General features: G+C 44.9%; 1 protein-coding gene across 3 annotated transcripts in view; it reads right to left on the bottom strand.

Moving 5' to 3' along the window:
• The window catches only part of DOCK1 (dedicator of cytokinesis 1), a 549533-nt gene that overhangs the window by 179851 nt on the left and 342952 nt on the right, over positions 1 to 26730 (bottom strand). For 2 of the 3 annotated variants that reach the window (XM_077945604.1, XM_077945605.1), the window contains exons 28-29: positions 25622 to 25723; positions 17662 to 17756 (exon numbers count right to left, since the gene is read on the bottom strand). In XM_077945604.1, the coding sequence (XP_077801730.1) occupies positions 17662 to 17756; positions 25622 to 25723 (197 nt within the window). Of the gene's footprint in view, positions 1 to 5866; positions 6103 to 6635; positions 6810 to 17661; positions 17757 to 25621; positions 25724 to 26730 lie in introns of those variants that run through there. The other variant, XM_077945606.1, reaches the window with a different exon arrangement.

Genomic DNA, 26730 nt, shown 5'->3' with positions numbered 1-26730 from the left:
TGGGAGCAAGTCTGATGAGGGCTATTTTGAGAGACTGGAGGATTCTGATGGCTAATAGGGTTTGTTGAAGCTTAAAAGACAAGATCCATCGAGAAATGTTCACAGGAGGATGATTTAGCATGAGTTATTTAAAGCAATCTATCATTTTAGACTCTTCTACTTGTGAGGCCTCTCCAGGGCATTACATAATAAGGCTGCATGAGCCGCAGGGATCTCCGACGTGGCCTGTATGCCATGCGTGGGCATTAGCGGGGAAATTGGTGAGAGGTGAAATATTAATGTGGCCATCATAGAGATATAGAGAGATCATATTTGACTATTCCCTGCACCCCTTCTCACTAATTACATGAACTCATACTGCAGTCGGAAAGCAGAAGCCACATGGGTTTTTCTTCCATCCTCCAACCACCACCTCCATCTACACACAGGTTGACACCTGTACCTCCCTCTGTCCTCTCCTGTTACAACAAATCACCTGACCTTGCTCCTCTCCAGGCCAGCCCCTCCTCTGCCATCCCTTTCCTCTAGAACTCACTGCCCTTGTGAACCTCCTCCATCCCAGCATTTCCACCTTCACCCACCATCTGCTCATCTCCACCGGAGTGTTCCCAACATGCCCTAAATCAACAGCAGATACCTACAAACTCTCCTGGTATCACAGCTCTCGATACAGGGTCACCATCTGTCTGATCCTGAGCGCCATGAAAACCCAGTGAGCACCCACAGCCAGGGTGCCTACCTCGTTCCATGCCTTCCTCTGTGCTGCACAGCAGGTTGGCCTCCTCCTCTGCCACTTCACTCCACAGAGGCAGTTCTGGTCCACAGGAGCAGTGACCTCTATGTGGCCATGTCCTCTGGTTACTTCTCTGTTCATTTCTACGCTCTCTCTCAGGAATCCAACACTGTCTTCTCTCTCCTCTATTTCTTTTTTCCTATGACTGACTCCTGCTCTTGGTCTCCTTTGCTGACTTATCTTCCACTGCTAAACCCCTGGATATCAAAGTGCCCTGGGGCATTAGCCTGGATTGGCTTCTCTTCCCTAGAGACACTGCCCCCCAGGTGGCCTGAATATCATCATCTGAATCCAAAATTGTACCTTCTAGCCTTACCTTTCTTCTGAATGTCAGTGCAGAATTTCTGGTTGCTAGCTAAACTTCTCCATCTGGCCACCTCCTGGGCACCTCAGAATGAACCAGGCCACACAGCCACACTGGGGGAAGCATCTCCACCAAGGGGCTGAAATTGATTCTTGGGAGGGGGGCAAAGAACATTTTCGATATTATTCTGCTTGTAGTCCTCCAAAGCACACCCTACCCCACAAATTCTTATTCCTTAGCATTTAATTTCTCTTCTTAATTAAATTTGAAGTTAATTTACTCCTCTCCTTAGGAGGGTCATAATGGGGAAAAAAAAATAATAAAGCAGGTTGAGAAACACTGCACTAGGCTAAAACAGAGCTCAGGAACACTCCCACCTTGCAAGCCTGCTTCTTTATCTTTAAACTTTCCACCAATCACTTCTGGCTCAAGCCAAAAATATTAAGACTTTTCCTTGATTGTTCATTTTTCTTCAGTTCTTACATCTACTTTTTACAAGTTCATGTGGCCTCCAAAACACACCCCAAATCTCTCATCGTTTTCCTCTTCCCAGTGGCTACCTTGGCCAAAGACATGGCCATCGCTGGTCTAGCTTATCCCCAGAGCCCTCGCTGGCCCTCCAGTTTGCACATGAATCTCCTACTCTCTACAGAGTGGCCCAAACAGTCTCTGAAAATCATCAGGCAGTGACAGCAGTGCTCTGTTTGAAAGTTTCCAGCAACTTTCCATCTCTAAACGAACGCGGGCTATCGCAGCAAGCCCGGCCTGTTTTCCGTTCCATGGGCTCCCTCCAGTCCCTCTTCAATCAAAAGTCTCTCTCACTGGAGGTATATACGGTTTCTTTAAGCTAAAACGCCACCCCAAATCCAAGCTCCAAGCAGAGTATCAATGGTAACCAGGACCAGGACATGCCCTTTCTCTACTGTCCCTGTCAGTATTTGAAACTCACTTCATCATGCGCTGTATTTTGGGAGCTCGCGGTCCATGGCAGACACGCAGCTATTTGAATACTGCTCTGAAAAGGAAGGTCCTGTGAATTACATGCAGATTATGTTTACCTGCAAGCATATCTCATAAGAAAAAAACACTTTATTCTAAATCCAGCTTAATTCTTAGGCTGAATATCATAAATAAATACATCTATCAATTAATCAGCTTGCTTTTTAGGTCCCATTTCCAAATCATCTGCAGGCTAATAGCTATTTTTTTTTCTTTGAGACAGTCTCCTCGGTAACCCAGGCTGGAGTGCAGCAGTGCGATCTCGGCTCACTGCAACCTCTGCGACCCAGGTTGAAGCAATTCTCCTGTCTCAGCCTCCCAAGTAGCTGGGACTACCAAGGCGCGTGCCATCACACCCAGTTAATTTTTGTTATTTTTAGTAGAGATGGGGTTGTGTCATGTTGCCCAGGCTTGTCTCAAGCTTCTGAGCTCAGGCAATCTGTCCACCTCAGCCTCCCGAAGTGCTGGGATTACAGGCCTGAGCCACCGCACTCAGCTGCTAACAGCTAATTAAAAATACCTTTTGCACAATATGCTACAGCATCAGATGTCAATAAGATGGCCATTTACTTAAATAAAGTAAATGCTACACATTTACTTCAGTGAAGCAATAACATTCAGTTTGAAGAATCAAATCAGATTCCTGGCCCCACAGTCCAAGGGACACTGGGGACAGCTGCAAGGAGCCAGCTTGGCGTTAGCAGGGAGTGGGGAACTTCCAGAGTCCAAGCTGAAGCTGCCACCTATCAAATCCTGCACAGCTGCCTAGACTTCCTTAGCTAAGGCAAAGGCACATAGCAAAAGGGTGAAGGGCGAATGCTGGGAAGCTCCTCAAAGCAATACCAAATTGGGAGGTATTTACGGTCCAGCCTCGGTCCAAAGAGCCCAGCCCTACATCCACCCACTGCATCTCAATTGCAGAATTCAATTTGTTAACTTAGGATTTTCTGGCTCTTACAGGAAACTTTACTTTAGTGTTCTCCCCTGAATACAAAGAATAAGAAAAGAAGGTGAGGCCGTCCACCGTCATCACAGAACAGAAGAGGAAATGGGGTTGATATGGTTTGGCTGTGTCCCCACCCAAATCTCATCTTGAATTCCCACGTGTTGTGGGAGGGACCTGGTGGGAAGTAACTGAATCATGGGGGCAGGTCTTTCGTGCTGTTCTGGTCTCTTGAGAGTGAGTAAGTCTCACAAGATCTGAGGGTTTTAAAAAGAAGAGTTTCCATGCGCAAGCTCTCTTCTCTTGTCTGCCACCATGTGAGACATGCCCTTCACCTTCTCCCATGATGATGAGGCCTCCCAAGCCACATAGAACTGCAAAGTCCAATAAACTCTTTCTTTTGTAAATTGCCCAGTCTCAAGTATGTCTTTATCAGCAGCGTGAACACGGGCTAATGCAGGGATGCTCCTCTAACCTTCTTTGCCAAACCTCTGCATCCCAAGCAATATCACTGAGGCAACAGCAGCAAATCAGAAAAACTAGAAAAAGTGATCTTTTCTGTCTATAAAAACTAGACTGCATGCTGAGAAAAGTGGCAGGTGCTAAAAGCTACATCCGTCAGAGAGTGAAAGAACTCCTTCCCTTTCAGGGTATGGTTAATATTTATATTTACAAACATTAGCATTTAGCACAATCTCTCTCTTCCTAGGACTCTGTGCGTCCATGACATGGAGCCAGTGGCCGCCGAGGTTTGAGCATGAACAACAGTTCACAGTGGTGTCTGCCAGAGCATGGAGGAAAGAGGCTTCCGTGCGGGTCTTTTGTTTTGAACCATTAGAATCCACTGAACTGAAAAGATCAAGCTGTCAGAGTTCATTTTCTTCCTAAATCAACCACACTGCAGAATAACACAAAATGTTTCACTTTACAACATAATTTGTATCTTCAATTTACTTGCAGCTCTGGGAATTTGACAGGTACAGTATTAAGTAAAAACCTTCTCTGAAGTCTTATTGGAAAGGTTGACCACAAAACAGCAAGTAGTCGTGTCCAGCAGCCTTCCTGCCGCTGCAAAACTTGCACTTGTGATGGAACTGATGTGATGCAGTTGGCTGGAACGGACAAACACAGATCAACACAGATCGCCCTTGTGCATTTTGGTGGTAAATTTAGAACAACATTCAATTAAGGAATTAGCTCTGGCTAATAGATCTTAAAGAGAATAAGAGGTATTTGTTCACTGCATATTTATAGCTGCAATTGTTTCTTTGTGGACTCAAATATAAAAAGAGTAACTGCCCTTTATTCTCCGAAATGAACTGCTACAAAAGTATTTCATGTATTTTATTGGTTCACTTTGTTCCTAGAACATTTCCTAGGGATATGCCTTCTTTCAGCCCAGCAGTTACACAGTCACTGCCTGTTGAGCACCTACTGTGTGCTGGGTAATGGGACAGTGCACGGTGCAGCCACTGAGATGTTCAGAAGAGATTTCCCCCAATGCCAAAGATCCACGCATAAATGCACAAAATCCCACGTGACAAATATTAAATGCTACATAGAAGGGTCCTGCATGAAAAACAATGTATAGAAAAGTCACAATGCTGTTAACATTTCGATTTTGTGGAGAAATTATAATTAAATGTTATCATTTCTTTATAGACCTGAAGATGTATTACATAAGTGAATTTTTAAAAATTTAAGTATATCACAGTCAGGCTTCCTTGAAAATGGAGACAGTATATTATTCAACTTTATTTCCAATTTTATGTTGAAAAAATAGCAGGAACTTGACAAAGAATGGTGGAATTGCATGTGTGGTTTTGAAGATAATTTTATTTTTTAAATGGCATTTCGTGAAGCTTCCACATAGCAAGCATGCTGAACCTTGCTACCCAGACAGTCACCAGCAGGTGAGTCCATTCAGGTTCTTTCTGCAAGCATCTTCAAAAGACATTTTAAATGTCACCCAACAAAAAACACTATTAAGAGACAAAAAAAAAAAAAAAAATTCCTGCCAGTCACTGAGTGGAGAAAGAAATCTACAGCATACATACCTGACCCAAGGATCTTATCCAGAACATATATATATATTTATACACATAAATATATATATGTGTATAAATATATATGTATAAAATATATATATGTGTATATGTGTATAAAGGATCTTATCCAGAACATATATACAGACACACACACACACACATATATATAACTCTTGCTAAGCACAGAAAAACGGGACAAGAGCCTTGAATACAAGAGAAAATAATAATAATGATAATTCCTCATAAATAAAAACGTGCTCAACCTAATCAGATATCAAGGAAAGGCGCGTTTAACACAATCTCACTACACACCACCAGACTGGATAAAGAAAACTCAGTCTGATGGTATAAAGTATGATTGAGACTGCACAGCAACATGAATACTGCTTGCGGGGGTGGAGATGTGTAAAAAGGTGGAATGAACAATTCTAGACAATAATGAAGCCTTCTCTGGAGTCTTGTTGGAAAGGTAGATGGCGGCTCCTATAGAAGTTGAAGACACGTAGCTCCCCTGCCTACACACCACTGCACACCCATGAGAATGGCTAAAATGAAAAACAATGACCACACCACATGCAGGCAAGGACACTGAGAAAGAGGGAGGGAGGGAGGAAGGAAGGGGAGAGGGGGAGGGGGAGGGGGAGGGGGAGGGAGGTGGGGAGGGGGGGAAGTCAGCCATGCAGCATTTTCTGCTTTGGGTGGCACAGGCTGGCATCAGCTGTGATTCATTCAGTGGAGCATGAAATCAATAGAATGGGTAGAATGTGAAATTTTACTTATTTATTTATTTATTTATTTAGTGAAAAGGGATAGAATGGATGGGCTGGAATAGCACAGAACAGAACAGAATAAAAACATCGGAGGGTTCTACATAGTAAGGAATTCTCGCTCAGTTACACCTCGATGGGGTTGGGAAGTGCGTAGAGCAGTGATCGGAAATGTTTTTCTTCGCTGGAATTGTGTTCAAAACCGTTTGGAAGTCTCTGCTTAGCTTTTCTTGCAAGACATCAGGAGCCTGTGGAGGTGGGGCCAGGGCTGAGATGTACACTGATTTGAGAGCAGGACGCCCCTGCCACAGGAGAGAAGGATGGCAGCTCGGAGGAGGCTCTGGGGAGCTGGCTTCAGGAACTCTAGTCCTATCCACTCGGGCCCGTGTATGACTGGCTCCGAGGGTGGGAGAAGGAGAGGAGGCAGGTGGAGTCCCTGGTTCCTGTGAGGCCCTGTAGACAGTGCCACCTACTGTCACCAAAACTGAGCGTGGTCAGGAGTTGGCATTCATTTACTGAGGACCTCCCTGTCAAGCTCTCTACTCTTGTTATGCCAATGGGGCTTCCCAAGGAGCTGCATGGGTGGTAGGCGTCACTGTTCACATTTTATCTGCCTGGCCTTGAATGAGGCTTAGGAGCAACCAGTTCTGCAGTCTGCGCTGCTACTCACACAGGGCGCCCGGAGCCACTCATTCAACCTCCCTGAATCCAGTCTGCCCTGCGACTCACACAGGGGGCCCCAGAGCCACTCATTCAACCCCCCTGAACCTCAGAACCTCACCTGCACATGAGGGACACGGGATCCTCTCTGGGGACTGCAGCTCTGTCCTTCCAAGATGCCAGAGCAGACAGGACCACCATTCTGGTGACTGGCTTCTGAACAGGGACACTGCACAAGACCTCTGCTTGACAGTGTGTCAGCCGTGTCACATAACGCAATTTGCAAATGCTGCTTCTAGGAAAACAGCAAGCAAAATGGGTTGACTTAACTACCTATAAATCAAGGAAAACCGTAATTTGAATAATACAAATACCCTCACAAGAAGAGAGTGAATCTCTGAAAGCAAAGAATTGTATTTCTTTATAAAGTAACTTCTCAATACACGGACAAAGTGCTCTGAATCTCCAAGGTAATGTCTGTGCTGCACACCCTACCTGTGGGCTCAATTCTCAGATTCAGAGGGACACTGACATACTATCATATCTTCATAAAAATGGAGGTGGCTACAGACACCGCTTGTTGCAAGGTCGCTGGAGGTCAGGCTCTGAACAAAGCACCCCACATGTACTTTCTCATTTATTCCCCCAAAACACTCCAGCAAGGCTTGACTTCCGTCTGTAATTTATGGGTGAAGAAACTACAGCACGGGGTAAATCTGCCAAACACTAAATTGACAGAGCTCACAAGTGGTGGAGCATGGATTTGACCTGACAAGCTGACTCCAGGGCTCCGCTCTCAACCCTTGCACTGAAGGTGGCCTCTGGCTGGCAGAGGTAGAGAGGAAAGGCATATGGCTACTCCTTCAGCCCAGGCTCAGCGGAATGGGGGTACAGGAGCTGGCAGCCCAAGCACCCTGAGAACAGGCTCTGGCTAATATTTTCAACGCATGTCCCACATGCCAGCTAGGACTGGAGGCAGCCCTGGCATGGATATTGGTGTCACTGTGATTCCAATGCCATCTTGCTCCCAACCACCACTCCAAACCAAAGCCCACAAGAATCTCGTCCTGCAAAGACACCGCAGCCCCGGGCAGAGTGACTTGGGGAAACTGCCTCCAATTCTCGGACAGCCCCCTAATAAGTGAAGATGAGTCCTATGTTCAGCAGGCAGCTGCTATTATTTGTTCTAGAGGTTTGGCTGAGGTCATATGGCCGAGAAGGGTGGCTGAGAAATGGGGAAACAAAGAGAGTCACTGCAATAAAACACACATATTTCTCTCTCTCTCTTTTTTTTTTTTTAGACAGAGTCTCCCTGTCATCCAGGCTGGAGTGCAGTGATGTGATCTCGGCTCAGTGCAACTTCCACCTCCTGGGTTCAAGCAATTCTCCTGTCTCAGCCTCCTGAGTAGCTGGGGCTACAGGCACACACGCCACCATGCCCGGCTAATTTTTTTTTTGTATTTTTAGTAGAGACAGGGTTTCACCATATTGGTCAGGCTGGTCTCGAACTCCCTCGGCCTCCCCAAGTGCTGGGATTACAGGCATGAGCCACTGCACATATATTTCTATATATTTCTAATGGTTACTTAGCATCACTGAGACTCTGTTTTTTTCATCGATCACAGGGAGACACTAGTGACATTTTGGATGAAATGACTCTTTGTGGCAGGGGGCTGTCTCATGCATGATAAGATGTTTAGCAGCATCCCTGGTTTCCACTCACTAATTCCAGCAGCCCTCTCCCCACAAGTTGTGACACCAACAATGTGTGTGGACACTGTCGATTTTCCTCTAGGGGAAACAACTGTCCTTCACTGAGAGCTACCAAAAAGACACGGAAGACTCTGCCCGGCAAGCCCGCGAGGACTCAGTTACCATGACTTCCTCCTCCTCCCGATCTAGACAGAAAAGCATCACACCAGAGGGTCCTGTACCGCATAGACTTTATTCCAAGTCCCAGTAGCACAGGAGGTTTAAACTTAGCATGAGAGGATCGGGAGGAGGATCGTAATAAACTGTATTTCCTCCATTTTGCTTTGTGCGGAGGGATGTTTCATGCATAAAACAGAGAGGGCACTTGGCTTCAGTCCTCATCACGTGAAGTGCCTCCTCTGGCATTAAGTGCCAGCGGGATAAGGCATCCGTACCAGCCAGGCACTCCCGACGAGGTGCGCATGGTCTCTGAGAATTCTTAAACAGACTTTGCCCTTTTCAAACCTTCCTCTAAAGCGAGCTTCCCTAAATGAGAGTCCTGCAGAGAGCTCTTCATCACCGCCACTCCTTTGAGAGTAGCTTGATTTTTCATCTCTCAATTAAAATTTAAAAGAGGCAATCTGAATAAGACGACACAGTTTAAAATATCTAGGCTATGTGCACTACCTTGGTTATAAACAACCAGGTAAAACTCTGGAAATTATTTGCTTTAGTTATTAAGCAACGAGCAAAAGCAGCCATGCCATAGAATAACTGGTACGGAAAGTATCTGAACTAATTTATGACCATGCCTGAAGAATGAACAGAACTCCAACAGGTAGCATTTGGTCATAGGTCAGTTTCCATCCCAAGGTGCGGCGGGCTCTGATACACCAAATGCAACCATACCTAGGCCCAAAAGCTGCTGACAGAGAACTGCCAATGTGCCTGTGTCCTCTCTAAAAGCAATCTGTGAAGGAAAAACTAAAAGATAGACGTAGCAATGTAGCCCCAGTGGGGTCCTTTTCCTGCTGCAGGGTCCAGAGCATCATTACTGGATCCAAGTCAGTATCTGTCTTGAAATCCTGATGCGTCACAATGGCCAACACAGCCCCCAAAAAAGTCTCATGTGTTTCTCCGGGTGACTTGCCAGAAATGCACTCAGGTACGGCCCAAGTTAACCAACCTAGGAAGCAGACCTGGGGCCCTGGGGCCTGCCAACTGGGGGCTCTGGGCTGTGAAATGTCTCAGGTTAGGCCAGTGCTTGGAGAGGAAGACGGCTCAAAGAGCAGTATTGTTAAGCGTATGAGCTGTAGTAAAATGCAGGTATGGAGAACTCTAGGGAAATTTTCATTCCAGAATGTTTTCACTATACTGACTTTGAATTGCTATTTTTTTCACCCCAAATTCTCAGAGACCATGCACATCTCATTGTGAGCACCTGGCTGGTGTTAATACCGCATCCCGCTGGCACTTAATGCCAGAGGAGGCACTTCATGTTATGAGGACCAAAGCCAAAGGCCCTGTCTATTTTATGCTTGAAACATCTCTCGGCACAAAGCAAAATGTATAGTCAGTATGGTCTGTGTGTGTGTGTGTGTGTGTGTGTTGGTACTTAGCTAGTTGTGTTTCGACAGTGTTTCTGTCAACAACTGCTGTATACTGTTTCATAGGAAAAAAATAATTCTAAAGTGTGCCTAAACTCATCAAGCCATTGGATGTGCAAAACCTCCATAGTAAACCAATAAATTTTAAAAATAAATTAAATGAGAAGTCACAATATCAACTAAAATCCAGGCTTCAAAGAAAGGAAACAAGATGTTAAGAAGTAATAATCCAAGAGTTTCTCAAGTCCCAAATGCTGTATAACCGTGATTTCAACCCGCACAAAGAATATTCAACTATGCACCCTTAATTGGGATGCAGAGGTGCTTCTCTGGACGGAGGTAGAACAGGAAAGAAAACAGGCAATCCTCCTGACTCAGCCATCCAGAGGCTGCCACTGGTGCCATGGTCCTGGGGGCAGGTCCCCTGCACATGGGCGCTAACTCTTCCCTCTCTCCCATCCTAAGGCAAGTGGTGCCTTAGGATGTCAGGCTGGTGAAAATGCAATACGCCACGTCAGTGGATTGAGGAAAACACTTCCTGGCTGAAAGAAGGACGAATCATGGGGAGAGGAGGAGAGGCCACAGAGAAATGAGCCAAGGTGGTCGTCAAAATGCAGTCAAGAGATCAAAATCCTCCACTCTTTGCAGACTGCAAGCATCATCCTGATCTGTTTGGGATGGTCTCCATATGGCCATGGTTTTTTTTTTTTTTTTTTTTTTACATGTGTAACACATAGACACTGGAAATAAATAGCAGCATGATCTCACAAACTCCAAATAGGGATGAAATTTCAAAGTGTGAAAGGACAAGTATAAGATTGATTGATTGAAGATAGAACAAAACCAAACAATAGTTTTTGACTGACAATCTTCAATGTTGAAATGGTCAATGACTAGACAAGACTAAATGGAGCAGGTCAGCTAAATCCCTTTAATTTGATGAGCTAGCCTTTCAGACAAGTCCAATCATAACCAGCCATTGATATAACCAACATGCTGACTGGTAACATCTTACGCATTTCCTAACTGAAAGAATAATCGCTTCTGTTTTCTACGGGCAGAATTTTGAATTCTCCACTGATTCCTTCCCTATGATCTTCTCTTGATCAGTGTCTCCTATATAAAGATCTACCTCATGGCCGGGTGTGGTGGCTCATGCCCGTAATCCCAGCACTTTGGGAGGACAAGGCAGGTGGATCACTTGAGCCCAGGAGTTCAAGACCAGCCTGGGCAATATGGCGAAACAACATCTCTCCAAAAAACTAAGCCCACAAAAAATTAGCTGGGCACGGTGGCATGTGCCTGTAGTCCCAGCTACCTGGGAAGCTCAGCTGAGAGGACTGCTTGAATCCAGTAGGTAAAGACTGTAGTGAGCCATGATCCTGCCACTGCACTCCAGCCTGGACAACAGAGTGAGACCCTGTTTCAGAAAAACAAACAAACAAAAAACCAAAAAACAAACAACTACATTGTGAACCACCAGCTTCCCCTGGTAAATGGCAAGGATCATTTTCACCATCTAGTGAGAACCCGGCAACCGTCTTATTTGCCTTTACGTTTTATCTTGCAGTTAGCTTTGAGTATTATGACTTCTAGAAAGCGTCGTTTTCTCTACAATTTTACATGTTCTATTTTATAATCATGTTCTATGAACCTTTACTTGCAAGACATACCACGTCCTCTGTGAAAGTGTGTGGGCTTCAAAACCCTAATCGTTATTTCCGGTAGGTCCCAGCCTAGCCTGAAAACGAACAGGAAGTCTCAAACACAAAACCTATGCCAACAGAGAGGAATGCCTGGAAGCAACTGATAATCCCAGATGCAAACCACACTAGCTCTGAGGAAATGCAAATGCTGGTTTCATGTCTTTATTATCCTGAGAGCAGAGGGTACGGTAGGCAGGGAGGACTAGGGAAGTTGTGAGCTGGAGTAGTTGAATTTTTAAAAATTCTGGTACAAGTCTGAGTAGCTGACAACTGTGGATAAGGTTTTGTTACACACTATGTAGTCATTATGAACAAGAAAGTCTAATTCCAGAAACAGGGGAATACATTCAGTACTGGCCTCTCTCTCAGCCACTACATGTTGTAGAAATGCGTTTCTCAAGCAAAAGTAAGGCAGTTAATAAGAAACGGTTTCTTCGAGGTGACAAAGGGATTCAGTTTACCTGGCTGACTCACTTCCTACCAGGTCATTCCTATCACTTAAAATTCTACTAGGGGTTATTAGTACATAAACTCAAGCACCCTAGTGGAGCACTAAGGCAAACCCTAAGGCTAGAAGAGACACACAAATTCAAGCAAGTGGTCATATTCTCATTAACAACCAAGGACAACTCTAGGATAGCCATGGAATGACTGCTGGCCCTTAGACTATGCTGCACACACAAAGCGTGAATCTGAGAAAGTCAGCTAATAAGAGTTCCAGGATGGATACCAGTATGTAGGTGCCAACAGGGAAAGGTCTGTGCTTCCAACAGAACCTGAGAGCTTCAGTGAAAACTTAGCAGCTGTTCCCCTCTGGGAAGATTATAAAGCACTTCTGGGTGCTAGCACACAAGCACACTTCTACTCTCTCTGTGCTGTGCTCATCTTAAATGTCATCTTGCCATCTGGCACTCTCATATCCTAGAGCAGAGCTATAATGTCAGGCCATCGCCAATCAGTTCCCATCTTGAACATAACAACCGAGTGAACACCGTCCTTTGGGATATTCTTTAAATCCTATAATTTTGATTCTTGATTTACAAGTCTTATCACCAAAACTAATAGATATTGTCTTTAATTACATTTTACAAGCCCCATGTATCGAGGAAAGGTATGTTCACAGAGACAAAGATAAACAAGCGTACGAATATAAGAGACCACAGAGGCTGATTTTGTCCATTTCTAAGCCATAGGTGGTAAAACTACATGTCCAACTGTGCCATTAAAACTGAAACAGACTCCAGAAGCTTCTGGAACCACTGCTCATCCAGCCGAGGCAAGGAAGTCTCTGGTACTTGTTAAGGGGTGGAGGAAGCAGGGAAGTCTGGCAACATATAAAATGTTAATCTAGTAAGATGCAATATAGATACACATATCTGGCAGGTAGATAAAGACATAGAATATGGTATCTGTAATTTCCATAAGGGGATTACTTTATGACAATACTAGGGAGATGTGATTTTTCTAGACTGCACAGCAAGATTGGCTTGTATGAAGCACATTAATAAATGGTGCATACCCTTCTAAAGGTGAAGAAAGTAAGTAGCAATGTAATGAATTCCATGCTCAAAATTCACTCATGTAAGCAGTAAACCTTACGGAAAGTTGTTATGTTTTATGGACACTCGAATAAAAACAAAACAAAAACTTCTAACACTCTCTTGGGAAACAGGAGACCTACTTAAGACCAACAGGCAGCATAGCTGGGTGGCTCAGGCGCGGCTCTGGGGTGGATGCTCTGGATTTAAGTTTTGGCACTAACACCGCCCAGCTCTGTGTCTTCTGGCAAGTGACCCGACCTTCATGCCTCAATTTGCTCATGTGTAAAGCGGACATAAACACAGCAGCTGTCCCGGGGGCTGCTGAGGGCATTCAGGATGTGATGGCCTATGATAGCCCCACGGCAGGGACTGGTGCTGCAAGGCATGCCCAGTGTTAGCTCACTCTCGGCTCCACAGTGCGGACGCGCACTGCCTCACAGAGAATGCGTGCGCACAGGGAAAGGGACGCAAACCCTTCATTTTGAAGCTGGTATTGAATTTTGAAGCTGGTATTGAAGCAAAGGTGTCAAAGAATACTTAAGGGTCTTCCAACCAGCTGTCTCCAGACAGTGTCAAGTATCTGACCACAGGGAGGCAATAACCTTCTTCAAACACCCACCTGATCCCGCTTCTAAACATTCATCTTGTTTATTCAACACAAAGGGCAGCATTTGGGGGCAGAAGGATGTGGGAATAAAAGTTACAGTTACCAGTGACCAACTCCAATCGGGACCTAAAATGCCTCTTCCGTGGCTGACTCTTGTGCTGCGTGACCTTGGGAACTTGTTTCTGCTCAGTGTGTCAACTGGGATAGGAATATGGGTTTGTTTGAGCTTCTGAGTCAGAATCTCTGCAAATAAAAGTGCCTTTCCTTGAAACCAACACCTCAGCACACGGGTACACATACCCAGACCCACATGCACACACATGCAGGTACACACCCACACCCACATGTACACACATGCAGGTACACACCCACACCCACATGTACACACATGCAGGTACACACCCACACCCACATGTACACACACAGATGAGCACGGGTACACACCCACACCCACATGTACACACACAGATGAGCACGGGTACACACCCACACCCACATGTACACACACAGATGAGCACGGGTATACACCCACACCCACATGTACACACACAGATGAGCACGGGTACACACCCACACCCACATGTACACACACAGATGAGCACGGGTACACACCCACACCCACATGCACACACATGCAGGTACACACCCACACCCACATGCACACACACAGATGAGCACGGGTGCACACACCCACATGCACATACATGCAGGTATACACCCACACCCACATGTACACACACAGATGAGCATGGGTACACACACAGATGAGCACTGGTACACACACACACCCACATGCACACAACATGCAGGCACACACAGAGATGAGCACGGGCACATCCACAGGCACACACCACTTCTCTGCAGGAAGCTCCCATGGAGGAAACACTGGCTGCCCAACGACCTGGCCTCAGAGAACTAGAATCCTTGATGAGACGGTTCAGCATAACATTTTATGTAAAACAGAAAATAAACTGTAGGATTTTACATTCAGGCTGCTTCCCTTGTCAAGACGCCTTTGCAGCTGCCGTCTGTGTACACGATGAGCAAGAGAACAAGGTGGACTTTATTATCACCAAGGTAGACTTTATCCTCAGAAGTCTCATCCAATCAACCGCTGAGAGGACACTGAGCACTGTGGCTTCTCCCACAGGGTTTCCCTGTCCTCAAAACAAAAGACTCTTCCCTGTTTCTAAGACGGAAAGGCTTTGGTCCCAAACGCCACCGCACCAACCTGCTGCTGCAGTGCGTGTACCTGTGTCAGGCACCGTGCCCTGTGGAGGGGCTCTAGTGAGGAGGGGTGCTGGCCGGGGAAGGTTGCCACTGGTTTGCAGCGAATTCACGATTCCAAGGAATGTGGATCAAGCCACCTGCTCACCCCACAAACAACAGAATATCCCAGGAGAAGATGGACAAGGTCTCTGGAGAAGGGAACCAGAACCATAGCACTCCCAGGGTTGAGCCCCAGACCACTTACTTAGTGACTGTGTGGCTCTGCACTGCGGCCAGTGCTGCAGCAACCCTTATGTAGCGCAGGGTTGGTGGCAGGAGGAAAACAGTGAAGTAGGAAGAGGGAATGATGCGGCCACAATATTCCAACTGAAAACAGCCTCTTGATAATAAAAAAAAAAGAAAGAAAAAAATCATAAAATAAGTAGCTTTTGACTATGCCCTCCTAAACAGGAGACCTTCGGAGTAGAAGCGACATGAATGCAACCTCAGGGAGCCCGTCCCACCTGACCTCTGTCGGCGCAGTGCTCACCCAGGGCCACAGAGTCTACAGCCTGACAGCCAGGATGTGCTGCTCCGCTGGGAGACCTGAAGGTCAGGTGTACATGTGGAGGAGTCAGGAGGCAGAGCACGGCATCCACCAGGCCAGGCCGCCTCCACACCCTGTGCTCAGGGGCCTGTTCAGCCACACCTCTGCTCCTGGCCAATGATGTCATGTGATCTATAGCTCCAGGGCGGCGGGGGTTTTGATCCTTGTTGCTGGTGTGTTTGCTTGTTTTCTCTATGTGCAAAATACAGCCATTAAAAACACAACGCTATAGAGCTCTTCAGAGGAAATCTAGACTGTCCATCACAAAAGTTCATCCTGACAGAGAAAAAGGGAAAAGACCAGCGCTTTATTTTAAGTCCATCATTTTCTAGAGGACGACTTGGAAGCTGAGAGATGGCCACAGGAATAATTGAAAGTCACCCAGCAGGTGGAAGGGTGAGAAGGAGCAGAGGCCAGGACCCCCACTCTGGTCCCTGGGCCAGGGCTAAGGATACAGCAATGCCAGGGTCTCCGGGGCGTCCTCACCATCTACTCTCAAATGCCATCTTTGATGTGTGGAAGGAGACTTCAACCTCAGTAACATCTGACGTGGGGTGAACATCACTCCCTCCCTCACGCTTACCCCTCAGGGAGGTTTGCAGGACTCCTGCAGCCATGGTACACAAGGCCAATCTGTCTCTGCTGCCCCAGAAAGCAGCAAAACCCAGAGGAGGCCAAAGGAAAGGTCGTGCTGCTTTGGATTTGTCGAAGGGAAGGACAACAGGCATTAAAAAGAGGCAAAGCCATCACAGAAAATTCAAATGTAGTGTATCTCCACACACCTACCAGCATGGCTAAAATAAAAAACAGTGTCAACAGCAAAGGCTGGATGCAGACAAACCGAATCACTCACATGGCTGGTGGGAATGTAAAACGGTTCAGCCATAGATTGGCAGTTTCCTATGTCATGAAATGTGCAATTACCCGACAACCCAGCATTTGTCCACAAAGGCATATATGCCACAGAAACAAACTCATGTTCACCCAAAAACAGCCGCACGAAGGCTGCTGGCAGCTTTATTCATAAGAGCCACAAGCTGGGGATAGCCCAGACGTCCTCCAACAGGAAAATGGTTCATCACACTTGGTCCAGTCGTACCACAGAACACTACCCAGCAATAAAAAGGAATAAGCTATTGATACAGGCAGCAACCTAAATGGATCTCCAGTGAATTAAGCAAAGTGAAAACAGCCAGCGCTAAAAGCATATATACAGTATGATTACACTTATGTAACATTTTTGAAATGAAGCAATTATACAAATGAAGAACGAATGAGTGGTTGAGAGAGCTTAGGGATGGTGGGGCGGGGAGGGGAGAGGTATATGTGGCTATAATTGGGCAACAAGCAGAACCTTTGTGGCGATGGAAACACTCAGTGGCTTCACTGTGGTGGAGTCCACAGTATATACAAGTGGTGAAACTGCACACAACTCAATACAAACACTAATGAATACAAATTAAACTGAGGAAATCCGAGTAAGATCAGTGAATTGCATCATCGACTCCCTTATACACAAGATCTCTATGACTTCCTACAACTGCACACGAACCCACAATTATCTCCATAAAAACTGCAATGAGAAAGAAAAACAGAGATGAACAGAAAGTTCTTTTTAAAAATCCCATGTGACTGAGAATTCTACGGTCATTGTTAGTGCTCACAGAAATGATAAAAGCCAGTGTACTAGAAAATTAACCAACAGCCCTCACTGGAGATGATAAACAAGGCACAAGTTCAATACTGAATGAGTAAGAAGAAAATGCTCATGATTAAAAAAACTGAAATACGTGAAATGTCAACACTCTGCAAAAGCCTCTTGCATGGAGCTGACGGTGGCTAGGGCTGATAAAAACATGTGGGTAACATGAGAGCGCAAAGCGACGCCGAGCAGAACCCGTGTGCCCATGACGACAGCTATGGGAGATCCAGGTCCAGGCTGTTTTTCTCCAGGGGATGAAGCTCAAGTTCTTACAGCTAGAGCCCTGTGTTGTCATAAGGAAGTCACCACAAACTCAGAGTCCATGTCTCCCTAGAACTGTTTGCCTCACAGAGTTAGGAACAGCGTTTGCAGAACATTTTATTGAAGCCAGCTTGGTCTCCAGGCAACATCACTGTTCCCAGCAGACATGAATTGGGAGCCATAGAAAAGGTGAGAGCCATTCTCCCCACACTTACTTATTTTGCACCATGTTCATGATCACCCAGTCGAAGGGGTAAACGTTCTTTCCAATGAGGTTCTTAAACATGATGAATGTTTCCATTAGGAAATCCTGAAATAAAAAAAAACAAAACACTGAAATGGCCCACCAAGAAAAAGGTAAAAACGATACACCCCCAATCGATGATTAGATTATAAAAGACCCCATTTTTAAGGGCCGAATGAAAACATCCTGAAAAGTAATGAAGATACATTTCATAGGAGCTGTGAATTAGACCCGTCTTTCTGTTTAGCCGAGCACCTCCTGTCTGAGCTGGCTTCTTCAAGAATATATTCTGAAATAGTCCCTGAGCATGTCTCTTTAATAGTTAAAGAGTAAATCCCCAAAGGTTAGGAATAGGCATTCAAATCCTTTTTGCTTCTAGGAAAATATGATTTTTACAAACAAGGCTTGCAGGTTACAGCTTTTTCTTATGTTTGCTCTAAATCCATTTTTCATGATGAACAGGACAGGATTTCAGGTTGAATACAGGATACTACTGTCTGTTCCTTTCTCTCATGGAATTTCAAAATGAAAGGCTCCAATAGGAACTCCTGACCATCTGCACAGATTCGGCACACAGTAAACCATTTGAGTGGATGGCCATGTTGCCAAACTCTCCTAGATGGCAGCTACATCCCCAAAAGCTATCGAGTTACGCGTCTAGTGTCTTAGATGATGCTCTGTACTTTGCAGGGCAACTGAAAAGAATCAGGGTTCGGGACACACCCAGTTGCTCTACCCTGCTTCCATGCCAATAAGAATATGCCTGGCATCAGGAAGGGGCAGCCAGTTCCTAGGGGCTGTCCACTATGTGTGTATCAGAATTAGAAGATTTCCTACTTTCGAGAGCTTGACAGGTGCCCTGAGCTAACCTGAACAAAACAAGTGGCTATCCCAAAAAGCACACATCCCTGGTAGCCCCAAACTCACACAACACCCAAGATGGGAAAGGAAAAGGCAACCAAGAACTGTCTTAGAAAAGCGAGGCCGTGGTCAGGATCGTCAAATGAGTGGATATTTCTCATTTATTTAATCTCCTGAATCATAATTAGGTGCAATGGCTGTGAAGGCCAAGGTGGTGAACAGAATTTAAGCAGCCAAGAAAGCAATTCCCAGTACAAGGTCTAAATAAGCAGCTCCTGCAAAGAGGCACAAGTTAAATTTGATGACAATAACAAGCTAATGTTCAAAGTTAACATACTTTCTCTCCAACTCTAATGGCCAAGTCAGGTTCTGGCAGGTGAAGTCCGCGGTGTGAGGAGTTTGCTGTGCCCCCACCGTAAATAAAATGAGTGATCCTGATCACTCTATTTGAGCGGATGCCTCCAGTCTAGGAGACATTAGTGACCTGGACAAAATCAAGTTGGAAAAGTCAGTCCAGATGTCCTCCAAACTCTGCACGTGGGCGCTGTGTCCTCCTGATCTCAGGAGCGGGAGCATCCCAGTCCTCCCTTCCGACACAACAAATGGCTTCTTTTCCAGTTTAATTATTGAAATTCATATTTCACTACTGAGTTTCCTCACTTTGTCAAGAGTTTCCCATTTTAACGACCAGGCTGCATATTTTGTAGGCTGAGTACCGCAATTCAGTCACATCTCTATTTGCATGAAATTGCTGGCTTTCTTGATGATTACTTCTCAAATCCTAATAATTGAGATACAGGCTCTCGTTTTTATTATTCTGGAAGAGAAGCATATTTTCCCAATTCTCTTTCTTTTCTAAGAGACACAGTCCCATACTTCATTAGTATGGCTCAGCTGTTAAATTTTGGTACTTTGCTGATCAAACAAAATGCTGCATCTAGTGGGAGATGAGGCTCTGCAAGTCTTCCTTGCTTTCTGCATAATTCACTAGCCATGGCGGTGGCCCCTAACAACTGTGTTTGCCTCAAGCAGCTGACGAGGCTTACCAGACTGTTCCACTAGGGTCTCCAAGTCAACAAGGGGTATTTTGTAAAAATTTCATCATTCAACGTGGATTTATTCCTGTTGCATTTTTTAGTTTTAGTTTCTATTTATTTTATTTATTCATTTCACTCCCTCACCCAGGCTGGAGTACAGTGGCACGATCTTAGTTCACTGCAGCTTTAACCCTGGGACACAAGTGATCCTCCTGTTTCAGTATCCTGAGTATCCAGGGACCACAGGTGTGCACCACCATGCCTGGCTAGTTTTTTAATTTTTAGTAGAGATGGTATCCTGCTATATCGCCCGGGATGGTCTTGAACTCCTGGGCTCAAGAAATCCTCCTGCCTCGGCCGCCCAAAGTGTTGGGATTACAAGTGTAAGCCACTGTGCCCGGCTGCATGTTTTAGTTTGACTATTCACAGGATGTCTTATACAACAAGCAGGCTGCTCTAACAATAGCCATCCATCTATTTCAGAGGCAAGATCATGTCATAACTCTGTCTGCACCTTTCCATCCCTGTCCCCACTTGAATAAAACAGCCATCCTCTCGCACCTGGACTTAGGTCCATCCTTGTCCTTTGTTGTCCCCACGCTTTACTTTTCAAATGATAAATCTGATCAAGGCATCAGTGCTTTCCAGACATCACATGGAACCCATTTCTGTAATGGCTTCCCAATGCTCTTAGACTAAAGACAAAGCACTTGACTCTTAGACTTAGGAAATTTCCATTCTGCTCAGCCAAAGGAGTAACCATTATAGACAAGGACCAGCCACAGATTTTCAACCCATCCAATGAAGGATTGTTAGGGAAATAGGACATGTCCACATTTTTGTGGATTCAAAGTTTCATCCAAAGGTTATCTGATAATTGCAAAGGTAGGAAGAGGTACATATTTTCACAATGGAGGGATCTGGAAGTTACCAGCTTTTAACCCAGTGGTCAAATTCAGCATCACTAGTAGTGGGTGAGCATGACATGCCCAGCCTCCTGAAGTAACACAGCAGAAAGCTTTCAACACCAGTACTGAAACACTCTTGCCAAAGAGTTGAGCTTGAATCTCAGAACAAGCTTCTGGTTTGCAGAACACACAGGGGGATAAAGAAACCAGTTGAAAGGCATATTACAAGGCAGCATTAAAAAAGTCCAGAATGGGAGATAGTCTACAAAAGCTATGGATTGATCTCTTCAGAAAAACTGAAAAGCAATGCTATGAAAAGAAAACAAAACAATGTGATGGTGATGGATTTATTTTAGAAAAAGAAAGATTAAAGAGACACAACCCCCAAATGTGATGGCTGAAAAGGACATAAAAGTTTGGAAAGAATGAAGGAAATCTGAATATAAATGGCACGAGGGGTGGTTGGTGCATTCTGATGGAGCAATAAGACCAACAGAGAATGTCTTTCCTCCCCAGAGGTATTTGCTGAACAGCTGAGGGCAGGTGCATCCCCGTCTCTCACTGACTGAAAGGGGTTGGCTGTATAGACAGAGATACTTGGAGACACATGACGGAAGCAAATACGCCAACGTGCTTTCAACTGATGAATTCAGGCGGCAGGTAGCAAGATTTCAATTTTTTTTTTCTTTTTTTTGAGACAGGGTCTCATGCTATCACTCAGGCTGGAGTGCAATGGCATAATCTTAGCTCACCACAGCCTCAAACTCCTAGGTTCAAGCGATCCTCCTGCCTCAGCCTCCCAAGAAGCTGAGACTACAGGCATGATCTATCATGCTCGGCTAATTTTTTTTTTTATTTTTTGTAGAAATGGGGGTCTCACTATGTGGCCCAGACTGGTCTTGAATTTCTGGGCTCAATAGATCCTCCTACTACGGCCTCCCAAAGTGCTGGGATTACAGGCGTGAGCCACTGAGCCTGGCTCCATTGTATTATCCTTTCAGCTTTTCTGTATTTGTAAAATTTTTTTGTGATCCACAGGGCAAAGAGAATAAGGAAAACACTGGTGAAATCTGAGTAAGGTCAGATAAGCCCTTTTCCTTGCAGAATCTGATGCTAACTGCAGGTAGATGGTGTCAGAATTGAATTGAATTGTAGGACATCCAGCTGGTGTCAGAGAATGGGTTGCGGTGGGAGACACCCACACACTTCTGGTCACAGAAGTGCGAGAGTGTAGGAAAATTTAGTGTGTGTTTTCCAAAGCCACACAGTGAGAATTTGTGAGAAGTGGCAAGACAACACTTTCCGCTAGAAGTCCCAAAGCCCTCCTCCTTCCCTTCTAGTTGACTACAGAGAATCGGGGCACATTCTCTGCTTCTGTTACTGAGACGTGGACACGTGGCAGCCAGCAGCCCCTTGGGCAGATCAGCAACTCCAGTGTAGAGGATTCTACAGATTCTTCGTGGTTCGAATCCTAAAGGGTTGGGATGGCCTCCGTCCTGAGAGTTCTGAACTGAACATGTCTATTGCTTTCCTCTTCCAGATCAGTCTTTCCACTTGTGCTCTGTATGCTCACTATCATTGGTGTTGGTAATCAGTGTGATTTTGTATGAAAATGACTCACGCAACCAAAAAGGGCTACATCTGAGAACCTGAATTAGTACTTGTTAAAAGGAAATAGTCTCAGGAAAAATGGCTTTGGCTACTTTCATATTGAAATACTAAATAACATCAAATAATTTTGTACAAAATAATCTTTTATTTAATAGTTGTCAGAGTAAGCCGGGCATAGTGGCTCGTGCCTGTAATACCAGCACTTTGGGAGGCTGAGGTGGGTAGATCACCTGAGGTTGGGAGTTCGAGACCAGCCTGACCAACATGGAGAAACCCCGTCTCTACTAAAAAATACAAAAAACTTAGCCGGGCATGGTGGTGCATGCCTGTAATCCCAGCTACTTGGGAGGCTGAGGCAGGAGAATCGCTTCAACCTAGGACGAGGAGGTTGCAGTGAGCCGAGACTGCGCCATTGCACTCCAGCCTGGGCCACAAGAGTGAAACTCTGTCTCAAAAAAAAAAAATAGTTGTCAGAGTAGAAAAATAGTCATATACTCGGTATAGTTAACAGATAGGAACACATTTTACAAAAGTTCTGACAATTAACAACAGTAAAAAAGTTCACAATCTTTCCAGTCTAAATTTCTGGTACAAAAAACCGCAAACGTCTTTTTTTTTTTTTTTTTTTTGAGATGGAGTCTCACTGTGTCGCCCAAGCAAGAATGCAGTGGCCCAATCTCGGCTCACTGCAACCTCCGCCTCTCGGGTTCAAGCGATTCTCCTGCCTCAGCCTCCCCAGTAGCTGGGATTACAGGCGCCCCCCCCAATACCATGCTAGGCTAATTTTTATATTTTTAGTGGAGACGGGGTTTTGCCATGTTGGCCAGGTTGTTCTTGAACTCCTGACCTCAGGTGATCCACCCGCCTCCGCCTCCCAAAGTGCTGGGATTGCAGGCGTAAGCCACCGTGCCCAGTCAATGTCATTTCTTAATGGAAGTCAAACTGTCTGCAAATCATTGATTTTCTGAACTGTTGTGTCTATGGAAAAACATCCCCTGGGAAACTGGGACCACAACACATAGTAAACATCTGATCCTGGGATCTCAGCAAAGACAGAGGGCACACAGCTGGAATTCAGCAAGCTACAGTAATTTTTAAATACCATTTGGCATCACCACTTTTCACTTACCTTGAAGGTTCCTTATCAATCACAGCACTTAATAGTTCAGATTAAATGTTTGCATGTTTGGATTTTTATGAAGTGATTGTTCTGAAAAAGGGCAAAGTACTAATTGGAGTCCTGACTTTTCCAGATGGGTAACTCTTCTATTTCTGAAGACTTTATTATTCAACCTGGAACGTTATCTAAAAAACTGTTCCTCTAGCTTTAAGCTACAACTATTCTTTACACTCACCAAAGCAGGGGGTAGGGTGTAGTTTAGATTCAATTATGGAATAAAATGTTACAAATGTAAAATTTGATTTTGCTATGCCATGATTTCCAAAGAGTCATGGGATATAAACATTGGATACAGGTTACATATTTGAGTATACTCCTACTATCAACTACTCATTAATATTCAGGAAAAAACAGACACAGAAATACAAACATATACATACTCTTTTTTTTTTTTTTTTTTTGAGACGGAGTCTCGTTCTGTCGCCCAGGCTGGAGTGCAGTGGCGCAATCTCGGCTCACTGCAAGTTCCGCCTCCCAGGTTCACGCCATTCTCCTGCCTCAGCCTCCCGAGTAGCTGGGACTACAGGCGCCCACAACCGCGCCCGGCTAATTTTTTGTATTTTTAGTAGAGACGGGGTTTCACCGTGGTCTTATTCCCTTACTTTTATTGAGAGGAAACTGCTAGGGTTTTAAGGTCTAGACCCATTTTTGTTCTCCTTAGAAATCTTAAAGTACAGTCACACGTTGCATATTAACATTTTGGTCAGTGACAGACTATGTATATGTCAGTGGTCCAAAAATTATAATGGAGCTGAAAATTGTTATCACCTGGTGACATCACAGCCACTGTATTACAACTGCCTATAGTATTCAGTGTAGTCACATGCTGTACAGGTGTGTAACCTAGGAGCAGCAGCCTAGACCATCTAGTCTAGGTGTGTAGTAGGCTCCACAATCTAGGTTTAAGTAAGGGTACACGCTATGAGGCTCGCGCAACGACGAAATCGCCTAACGATGCATTTGGCAGAACTGTTAAGCAACACATGACTATGTGTATGTGTGTGTGTGTGTGTATATGTATATGTATATGTGTATGTATATACATGTACATATGTGTATATATATACACATGTATATATGTGTATATATAAATATAAAAATATTATATCTTCAAAGGATTATTTCTAATACATTATTTTCTTATTGTTGCCACTATAGATATGTAATAAAATTATGCATTATATATATAGTGGCAACAAAAAGAAAATTATGTATTAGAAATAATCCTTTGAAAAAAATCGTGAAGATCATTCTCTTCTTCCCATTTCTTAATAAGATACATGTCAAGTGCAACAACCCTTGTTCTAGAAACACCAGGACACTGCCGTGTTCTGCAGGTATCTATGGGTATTCTGTTGCAGTGGTCCCCAACCTTTTGGGCACCAGGGATCAGTTTCCTGGAAGACAATTTTTCCATGGACCAAGGGGTGGTGTGGCAGGTTTCGGGATGAAACTGTTCCACCTCAGATCATCAGGCATTAGATTCTCATGAGGAGTGTGCAACCTAGATCCCTCACATGCACAGGTCACCATAGGGTTCGTACTCTTATTAGAATCTAATGCAGCCGCTGATCTGACAGGAGGCGGAGCTCAGGCAGTAATGCTCGCTTGCCCACCACTCAGCTCCTGCTGTGTGGCCCGGGGATTGGGGACCCTGTTCTACAGGACCTTATGGATCCTTAGAAATGGAATCTAAAAGTTCAAGTCAACATGTAATCACGAAGTCTGCCAACAAGTTGGTTGCAGCTTTGCAGAGGATATTTGCCATATGGCAATGTAATTTCAGGTCATTAGGGAGGTAGTTCGTAAGCAATAAATTCCCCTCTATTATACTTTTCCTAATTAAGTTGTATCATAGTTTTACTGAGGATGACTAGAGAATTATTTGGAGAAATGTTGATGAGCTTCCATGATTACAGCTAATTAATAACGGAATACAACTTAAAGCTGAAAAGTCACTCTGGCTTCTGCTATTAAAAAGTCAACCAATAAATGAATAGGAGTTAATGGGAGACTATCCATGGATAACATCTCCGAATTTTCAATTACCCCAAAGCACAGGAGAGGAGACTGTCACCAAGAAAGACAAGAGACTTTCTGGGCTCGGCCCCTGAATCATTCTCCGTTCAGCCCTAGAAGCAAGTCTGCAAGTCCCGACCCTTGTCTTGTTAGAAACGAGGCTTCAGTCAGACCTTCCTAGGAGGCATTTGAAATCAATCAGAGACAAGTTCTCATGCAAAATCCTATTTTAGATGAATATATTGATATCAGGCTTTTGTCTAAAGTGCTGGCCCTAAAACATGGTTACATGAACAGGGTGAAAGGGACACTTACTACCACATCAGTCCTCATTTTCCCGAAAGTCTTGATCAAGTGGGCATAATGGTAATCCTCCATTTGTCGTAAAATAGCTGTCATGCAAGCCACGAAGTTTCCCTGTAAATGAATCAAAAGACAGAATTAGATGAGACAGAACAACACTCATGGGAAAAGCCGGAATCATCCCAGATGCTGGGACTTGAAACTATCAGGGAGAAGCAATGGGGCACGGACAGGAGCCCTGGGCTCTGCTGCCCCTCTCTCTGGGCTGATCAGCATAAGGCGTGGGTCACTTCCAACCTCAGGAATGGTTTTTTGGTAGGGGGTCCTTAGAAGATCAAGCTGAAAGTAGAAAGAAAAGCAAAACCCTCGAGGGGGTCTCACAATGCTGAGGACATGAGCACACAGTAACATGAATGAGACACACTGGTGCACTCACACTCAGGGCTGTATTTTATTCTCCCTAACTAGCAATACCTCAAATGTTTCCTGATACAGGATTGTCCAGACCGGAAAAACGAGCTCGAAATATTTTTGCACTAAATACAAGAAAATTAAAGACATTGGAAATTAAAGACATGGAAATCACGGGCACTTCTGTGCTCTCCTGGAAACTTGCTGCCCTCATTATCAGGCAAATGTGTGTGCAGCCTCTCCTCTCGGGCCATGACAAAGAAAGGCCTCTAATTTCTCAAAATCAGCCTGTATCCCCCCGCGCCTGATGCGGAGGCAATCACCACAACTCCACAATGAGTTATGGCCCAATTCTCCTCCCCGAGAAGAAGGAGAGGAGGAACGCGGGCTCATCAGAATGTCAAGTGGGAGAGCTGGGAGCTTCTCAGACCAGACGGAGCTGGGGAGAAAGGAAGAGAAGGAGGAAAAAATAAAGCAACACAGAAAATCAAGAATGGGGAAGGTAAAGGGCCAAAGCTGAAAAGTCTGTCTGGCCTCTGCAAATGGAGGCAGACAGTATGTGTGTGGACGTGCGTGTGCACACGTTTGTTTGCGTGCCCTGAAGCGTGCCTGCTTTGGTGGGGGGTTGTGAGCTAGGCAGTTCTGTTGCCATTAACCGCAACTGCTCACTGCTAGGGCTTGTAGCTAAGAACACTGTAAAGCCTTCCTTG

Source organism: Macaca mulatta, chromosome 9, assembly GCF_049350105.2.
Source record: "Macaca mulatta isolate MMU2019108-1 chromosome 9, T2T-MMU8v2.0, whole genome shotgun sequence".
Lineage (NCBI taxonomy): Eukaryota > Metazoa > Chordata > Mammalia > Primates > Cercopithecidae > Macaca > Macaca mulatta.
This window is presented reverse-complemented; position numbering and strand designations above follow the sequence as displayed.